The 8,611-nt window shown below is 46.4% G+C and overlaps 2 protein-coding genes across 2 annotated transcripts; both read left to right on the top strand.

Annotated features, from left to right (window-relative positions):
• The first annotated feature begins 3,720 nt into the window (after positions 1-3,720).
• Positions 3,721-5,886, top strand: LOC134207596 (uncharacterized). The gene has a single exon (XM_062683302.1). The coding sequence runs from the start codon at positions 3,721-3,723 to the stop codon at positions 5,884-5,886; it is 2,166 nt and encodes a 721-aa protein (XP_062539286.1).
• A 24-nt stretch (positions 5,887-5,910) lies between these two features.
• On the top strand, positions 5,911-8,146 carry LOC134207595 (uncharacterized). Its single transcript, XM_062683301.1, has 2 exons — positions 5,911-8,063; positions 8,137-8,146. The coding sequence occupies exons 1-2, from the start codon at positions 5,911-5,913 to the stop codon at positions 8,144-8,146; spliced, it is 2,163 nt and encodes a 720-aa protein (XP_062539285.1).
• Positions 8,147-8,611: the final 465 nt, after the last annotated feature.

Raw genomic sequence — 8,611 nt, 5'->3', positions numbered from 1 at the left:
GTTAGTTTTATTAGAAAATAATGTCAATCTGCATTAAAAACAGGGCTCAATTTTGGGAAATAATGTGATTATTGAGTATATAAATTTTGTTCACAGTTGATTTGACAGGTCTTATAAGACCATATATGGCCATTTCAGCAGGCGACGATTTTGGCGTCAATTTGTTTTGCGACGATTTCAAATCGTCGCGGCCGATAAAGGTAGCCACACACCTCGGGAATTTGATCCGCGGATTTTTTCCCCATGTATTTTTGCATATGCGATGTTTTCGGAATTTAGGCACGGAAAATAAAAATCCCGGCCCCCTTTAAAATACACGGGGACCAAATTCCGGCGGAAAATTTTCCCGAGGTGTAAGGTAGCCTTAAGGTGGGAAATTGATAATATCCTCATTAAAACCTGGGTGGTGCGGATAGAATCAATTTGGTTGTCAAACTGAAGCCAAAATTTTCTATTGTGCCGGAGCCAAACATTGAAGATTGTGGTTATGTTCATTTCAGATTCTATATTGAGAAGTATTGTTATTATTTGGGAAAACAAATAAAAACTAACTTAGTTTGAGTTTTGTATTATTTGTAACAAATATTTTCACATTATATACATTTCGAGTAGAAAATTAGTAGGAATGCAATTAAAAAGCACTCATCATGAAATTTCACGAGATTCAACAGCTGATTGGAGCAGAAATGTATGTAAATCATCAAAAAGTCATGTAGAGTCTTGCGCATTTGTGCGCCCTCATGCAGCATGGAAAGAGAAATTCGAAGAGCGGGAAATGTTTGACAGCTAAGTAACTGCAAAATAATTTTGCTTATGGGATTGATTTCAAAATATCCCTCTACTCGCTTGAGAACAGAAAAGCGGCTCTATCCGCAGTACCCAGATTAAAACCTGGGTGCTGCGGATTATTTAATATTTCAAGACAAAATTTTCAAAACGACTTATCTGCTTTTGTAAACAAAGATTCAAACGACGATTTGACGAATCTGATAGCTCTCCCATGCAAATGAACACCATCAATATGTTGGTGAAGGATTCCGCTACCTGTTGATGGTGTTGGTTTGCGTGGGAGAGCTATCAGATTCGTCAAATCGTCGTTTAAATCTTTGTTTACAAAAGCAGATAAGTCGTTTTGAAAATTTTGTCTTGATTTAATATTTAATATTTAATATTCAATATTTAATATTTAATATTTAATATTTAATATTTAATATTTAATATTTAGTATACTCCTATATATTTAAAACCGATTGGTTTACTATTTTTTGTACACACAGTTGATAGTAACTATCATACTGAGACCTATATAGGCGACTCTGAGTTTTAATGAGCTAAAATAGACCAAAACAAATTTTTGCTTTAGGGGAAAGCTTCTTAGTTGTCGACTAAGCGTGACTAAACAGGACGGCAGGGCTGTAATGACTCAAGTATCCCAAAATAAAATATGTTTTCAGGGGATGTTGGAATGCGATTTTAGGTGAACAATAGAATACTTTCAATGCAGAATCAAGACCCATATGGGCGCCGGCAATGCGAAGCCGTACTCGAGGATGCACAACATGTTAGCTTTGGGGGAGTTGATAGCAACTATCAGCGCTCAACTGCGACTCATGGGGGCGCCGGCAGTGCGAAGCCGTACTCGCGGACGCACAACATGTTAGCTTTGGGGAGTTGATAGTAACTATCGGCGCTCAACTGCGACTCATGGGGCGCCGGCAGTGCGAAGCCGTACTCGCGGATGCACAACATGTTAGCTTTAAGGAGTTGATAGCAACTATCAGCGCTCAACTGCGACTCATGGGGGCGCCGGCAGTGCGAAGCCGTACTCGCGGATGCACAACATGTTAGCTTTGGGGGAGTTGATAGTAACTATCGGCGCTCAACTGCAAACTCATGGGGGCGCCGGCAGTGCGAAGCCGTACTCGCGGATGCACAACATGTTAGCTTTGGGGGAGTTGATAGCAACTATCAGCGCTCAACTGCGACTCATGGGGGCGCCGGCAGTGCGAAGCCGTACTCGCGGATGCACAACATGTTAGCTTTGGGGGAGTAGATAGCAACTATCAGCGCTCAACTGCGACTCATGGGGGCGCCGGCAGTGCGAAGCCGTACTCGCGGATGCACAACATGTTAGCTTTGGGGGAGTTGATAGTAACTATCGGCGCTCAACTGCGACTCATGGGGGCGCCGACAGTGCGAAGCCGTACTCGCGGATGCACAACATGTTAGCTTTGGGGGAGTTGATAGTAACTATCGGCGCTCAACTGCGACTCATGGGGGCGCCGGCAGTGCGAAGCCGTACTCGAGGATGCACAACATGTTAGCTTTGGGGGAGTTGATAGCAACTATCAGCGCTCAACTGCGACTCATGGGGGCGCCGGCAGTGCGAAGCCGTACTCGCGGATGCACAACATGTTAGCTTTGGGGGAGTTGATAGCAACTATCAGCGCTCAACTGCGACTCATGGGGGCGCCGGCAGTGCGAAGCCGTACTCGCGGATGCACAACATCGCGGATTTAAAACCGATTGGTTTACTATTTTTTGTACACACAGTTGATAGTAACTATCATACTGAGACCTATATAGGCGACTCTGAGTTTTAATGAGCTAAAATAGACCAAAACAAATTTTTGCTTTAGGGGAAAGCTTCTTAGTTGTCGACTAAGCGTGACTAAACAGGACGGCAGGGCTGATAAGGTCCTCCGTTGATTTTCGTCGTCATCTATTCGTCGTAGTCCTCTTTATCCATTACCACTACTGCGTTTCCCTTATCGGCTTTTACGTAATATACTGGTTTTTCCTTAAGCTCCTTTAGAATCCTCCTTTCGTCATGGTTTGTTGACCCGTGCCGTCCTTCTTTGATGGCGTCTGCCACGATGTTCCTCGCTGTATTTTGATCCTGTTGCTCGATGTTTCGGGAAATCGCTGTCTCCATATCCACGATGATCTGTTCCACGTCTGATTTCTGTGTGATCGCATACCCCAGTCCCTTGTTGAGGTGAGCTAGTTGTTCCTCCGTAAACTGCTGTGTCGAACGGTTCACGACGAATCCTTCGATGATCTGTACGGTGGGTTTGTCAGTACGGATTTCCTCTGCTGATTTCACTCGCAATTTGTTCAGTTTTTTCCTGTGCAGTCTCCGCTTCCGGTCTGATTCACATTCTTCTGCCCTCTTTACCTTCTTCAAAAACAGGTCGAATGATTCCGGGTTATCCTTAGCTAACTTCAAATGCATATTGTAGCACTCCAAAGTCACTCGTTCTAATTTAGCGTAATGCCTCTGATCTGTAATCTCCAAACCAAGTTAGCCCCGCTGCTCCTTTATCAGTATCACAGTTAACTCTCTCTTTAATTTTAAACTCAATCAATGCATCGTGGATGATCGTTTCGACGCTAGAGCAATATGTGTAGGTACCGTAGGAAGATCGCTGGTCATACAGGGTCGGTAGCTCGAACAAATCAAAATAAAAATCAGTATTCTTTGAAACCCGGTCGAATAAACTGTTTGTTAGTCTCACCTAAACAAGTGATTTTCTATTCGGTATCCGATAGTGCATGTCAAGTGAACAGGTCAGGTCGATGACCTTGAAGTGTAGCTCTGGACCTTAAAAACTCAAGCATACAGTCCACTCGTAGTATAGGTCCAGAACATCTTCGAAGAACATCAAACATTTCGAAGCATTGAATCATCTGATCAATGAATTCGACAGGAATCTACAAATGTTGAATAAGATCGGAGAAAACACAGCGAATTGGTCAACGATTCTCGCTCATTCGCTATGCTCTCGTCTGGATGTGACCACTCTTCGACTGTGGGAATCGCACCACAATTCCAAGGACGTGCCTAGATATGACGAGCTAATTGAGTTCCTTAGAGACCATTGCCTTGTGCTGCAGTCTATAGCGCCAAGTAAATCGACTGATTCCACTCAGAGACGAGAAAGGTCCACAGTTGTACACACATCCTCGGAGTCGTCAAGAAAGTGTTTGTTTTGTGCGGAACCGTATCATCTTCCGTTCAAGTGTTACAAATTCAAAGGCCTGTCAGTCGCTCAGCGTGTGGAAGAGACCAACCGGAAGCGCTTGTGTCGCAATTGCTTGTCTGCGGGACATTATGCTGAAGGATGCTCCAGAGGTTCCTGTACAAAGTGCAGCAGAAAGCATCACACTATGCTGCATTTTGAGAACGCACCATCGAGTTTCCGTGCGTCTAAAACATCCGTTCCACAAACGCAAGATCAAACTCGGGTAGCAGGACAGTCACAGCCACACTTAAGCCAAGCTACATCAAAAAGTCAAACACAAACACCCATTCAACCAGCCACACAAACCACAAACTCCTATCCCGTGATCCAAGCAAGCTCTCAGCACATTCCCCCACACCCCACCACAAATTTACACGCCACTGTTACACTAAAAGCTGTAAAGCAATCAGAAGCCATGCAATCTTCCCCTCGACAAGTGCTAATGTCAACCGCAATAGTTCGAGTACAAGACCGATTCGGCAATATTTCCTTTGCTCGTACACTCTTGGACTCCTGTTCGGAATTCTGCTACGTTACGTCAACCTTCTCGAAGAAGCTCAAGCTTGAAACGCCAGTGTACCTGAAGGTACAAGGAATCGGGTGCGGTAGTGTCACATCGACAAGGTTGGTGGCAGCAAGAATCCAGCCAAGAGTTCCAGCAATCTCAGCGTTCGATGAAGATATGCAGTTCTACGTTTTGCCGAAGATCACCCGTGCGTTGCCGATTAGTCCAGTGAAAGTGAGCCGATTGAAGATCCCAACCGACATTGTGCTAGCAGACCCTAGTTTCGGCGAACCTGGCCCCATCGATATGATTATCGGAGCCGAGTTCTATCTGGACCTTCTTGCTGCGGGAAGTATGAAGCTCTCTGACGATGGTCCAACCCTACAAGAAACAGTCTTTGGCTGGATCGTGTCCGGCCGTACATCTCCAATTCCTGAGAATATCCCAGAAACATCAACATTCGTTAGTACAATGGTAGATCTACAAGAACTTCTAGCGAGATTCTGGGAACTAGAGACATGTCACGTCAACAGCACATTGTCCATTGAGGAAACAGCGTGTGAAGAATTCTTCAACAAAACGACGTCTAGAAATAAAGACGGTAGATTTGTGGTAGCATTGCCTAGGAAGGAACACATCATGGAGAAACTGGTAGATTCCAAAAACATTGCCATCAAACGGTTCTTGAGTCTGGAGCGACGGCTGGATTGCAACCCACCGCTTAAGGCAATGTACACTGAATTCATCCATGAATATTTGTTGATGGGGCACATGAAACAAGTTCCGGAGGAATGTTCCGAGAAACCAGTGTATTATATGCCACACCACGCAGTTCTTCGCCCGGACAGCACGACTACCAAACTTCGTGTAGTCTTCGATGCGTCATGTCGCACATCGACAGGGCTATCTCTGAACGATGCATTAATGGTGGGGCCGGTTGTTCAGGACCCTCTTCTGGCTATGCTGGTCAGATTCCGCCTCCATCGAATTGCAGCAGTTGCCGACGTCGCAAAAATGTACCGAATGGTACTTACTCAGCCGGGAGACCACCCTCTCCACAAAATCGTGTGGAGGGATTCGAAGGAGGAGCCTATCAAAATCTTCGAACTCACCACAGTCACATACGGGACCGCCAGCGCGCCATACTTGGCAACGAGATGCCTGAAGAAGCTTGGTGAAGATTGTGCAACAACGCATCCAGTAGCATCTGACGTCATCCTGCACGATTTTTACGTTGATGATATGTTGTCGGGAGCAGATAACATCAAGGAAGCCAAGCTATTAGTGAAGCAAGTGGAAGAAGTGACCAATTCGGCAGGATTCATTCTCCGAAAATGGAACTCAAACTCTCCGTAGCTGCTCCGCAGTATTCCGAAGAAAATGCGGGACGATCGTTCAGTGCTAGACCTCCAATCATCAAGTACGACGGTGAAGACTTTAGGATTGCAATGGAATGTGACGGCCGACGAATTTCAATTCAGCTTTCCCCAATGGAAGTCGGATGCTGCGAGTATCACCAAGCGAAGCATTCATTCCGATGCAGCTTGCCTTTTTGACCCTTTGGGATTAGTTGGCCCAGTCGTCGTGCAAGCAAAACTCTTCATCCAGCAGCTTTGGCGGCTGAAATGCGGCTGGGACGACCCTTTGGACGAATCGATGCAACAAATGTGGAAAGAATACCGGCAGAACCTCATGGCGCTCGAAACTCTAACAGTTCCTCGTTGGATAGGATTCAGCAACGATTGCGCTTTTGTCCAACTGCACGGATTCAGTGATGCGTCGTCTGTCGCATACGGAGCCTGTCTCTATCTTCGATGCCTTGCTTCAGACGGTACTGTCACTGTGCGGCTAATCACATCCAAGTCCCGGGTAGCTCCTTTAGAGTCTTCGGAACAGAAAAAGAAGAAACTGACTATCCCTCGTCTCGAGCTGTCAGGTGCGTTGCTACTGAGTCACCTCTACGAAAAATTCAGTCAAGTGAAACCTGTACCTGCTGCATTCTTTTGGACAGATTCCACAATTGTGAAGCACTGGCTAGGATCAGCTCCTTCTCGTTGGCAAATATTTGATGCCAATCGTGTATCCGAGATACAGCATCTCACACAAGGTGGAATTTGGAATCACGTGGCTGGAATTGAAAATCCGGCCGACTTGATCTCTCGTGGGATGTCGCCAGCCCAACTCCAATACGAGAGGCGCTGGTTCGAAGGTCCTCAGTGGTTATCTCAGGACCAGGGGTACTGGCCTCAATCAAATCAATCTTCTGCGGAGTCAGTTGACTCGACACTACTTGAAGAACGGTCCACACAAGCTCTATCTACCCACGGAACCAAGTCGAGTGAAGTTTTCGGGCTACGATGGTCGTACCAGGAGCTTCTGCGCATGGTAGCACTCTTGTTACGCTTCAGGTACAACACTCAACCTTCAAATCGGAATTCGAGGAACACAGGTCCGCTGTCTCCGGAAGAACTAGAAGAAGCCATGATGACCTTAGTGCGCCAATCGCAGCAAGACAGTTTTTTTGAAGAACTTGCCAATCTCAACAAAAACGGAGAGGTCAAATCCTCGTCTAGAATCAAGTCACTCCGTCCAGTACTGCTATCTGGTGTAATGTGTGTGGGCGGTCGGCTTGCCAATGCACCTGTTTCCGAACATAGAAAACATCCGTTTATCCTGGACCACCGCCACCCGTTGGCGCTAGCTTTGGCAAGGCACTATCACCACAAGTTCTACCATGCTGGACAACAGCTACTCATCTCCATTCTGCGTGAAAGATTCTGGCCAACTAATGCCAGCAGTTTGGTAAGAAAGGTCATCCATGGATGCATTCCATGCTTTAAAAGCAAGCCGAAAGTCTTAGATCAACTAATGGCAGATCTCCCAGCAGAGCGGGTCACGCCGTCAGCTCCATTCCTTAAGGTCGGCGTGGACTATTGCGGTCCCTTTTTTGTTAGTTACCCGAACCGGAGAGCCAAGCCGGTGAAATGTTATGTCGCAGTATTCGTCTGCCTATCAGTGAAGGCAATACATCTGGAACTTGTGGCGGATCTAACAACACAAGCATTCATTGCAGCACTCAGGCGCTTCGTTTCGCGACGTGGCAGACCGCAACTCATCATGTGCGATAATGCCACAACATTTGTTGGTGCAAACCGGGAGCTGAGGCAGCTCTACAAGCAGCTTAACGAAAGAGAATTCCAAGATCCAGTAATCAAAGAAGCTGCAAACGATGGCATTACTTTTAAATTCATCCCCCCGCGTACGCCCAACTTTGGCGGGCTGTGGGAGGCCCAGGTAAAGTCTTTTAAAGCCCATCTCAAGAAATCAGTTGGGCTCCGAACGCTAAAGAACGACGAAATGCTGACAGCTTTAGCACAAATTGAGGCGGTTTTGAACTCAAGACCAATGACAGCAATCAGCAGTGATCCATCCGACTACGAGGCCCTAACACCGGGGCATTTTTTAGTTCAACGTCCGTTAACAGCTGTAGCAGAGCAGAATTTCGACGATGTGTCGATCAATCAACTGAAAATGTGGGATCAAGCACAAAGCCTCGTCCAGCACTTTTGGAAAAAGTACCGGACGCAGTACCTGTCCGATCTACAGAATCGCGTGAAGTGGACGAAATTGAAGAACAATATCGCTATAGGGACGATGGTTCTTCTCAAAGAAGAAAACGTACCTCCACTGAGGTGGCCACTGGGAAGAGTGGTGAAGGTTTTTCCCGGGACCGACGGCAACATCCGAGTCGTTACAGTCCGCACCCAAAATGGATGCTTCGACAGAGGCATAACGAAGGTCTGTCCTCTACCTATTGGGGACAACGAAAATTTGCCGCAAAATTCCAATTAAAAGGCACTCTCCAGGTGCAACTCATTTTGATCCACGTATCACCAACCTCGTGATTTTGATGAACCCGTCAGTCTGCAATTGGTAAAAGGTCAAGTCTCGTCAAGTATCGTCTGTATGTGTCTGTCCAAGTCCCTTGTCTTGGTAACGGTAAGGCTGAAGCTCTTCAGTTCAGCTTAGGAGAACGCATCTACTCCTAATCTCGGTGCATACGGCACCCGCTTTGGCCACT

This window comes from Armigeres subalbatus, chromosome 1 (genome assembly GCF_024139115.2).
Source record: "Armigeres subalbatus isolate Guangzhou_Male chromosome 1, GZ_Asu_2, whole genome shotgun sequence".
In the NCBI taxonomy this organism is placed as follows: Eukaryota; Metazoa; Arthropoda; class Insecta; order Diptera; family Culicidae; genus Armigeres; species Armigeres subalbatus.
This window is presented reverse-complemented; position numbering and strand designations above follow the sequence as displayed.

Excerpts from the sequence above, each read along its gene's own strand:
- LOC134207595 (XM_062683301.1), top strand. The coding sequence starts at position 5,911 with ATGCGGGACGATCGTTCAGTGCTAGACCTCCAATCATCAAGTACGACG.
- LOC134207596 (XM_062683302.1), top strand. The coding sequence starts at position 3,721 with ATGTTGAATAAGATCGGAGAAAACACAGCGAATTGGTCAACGATTCTC.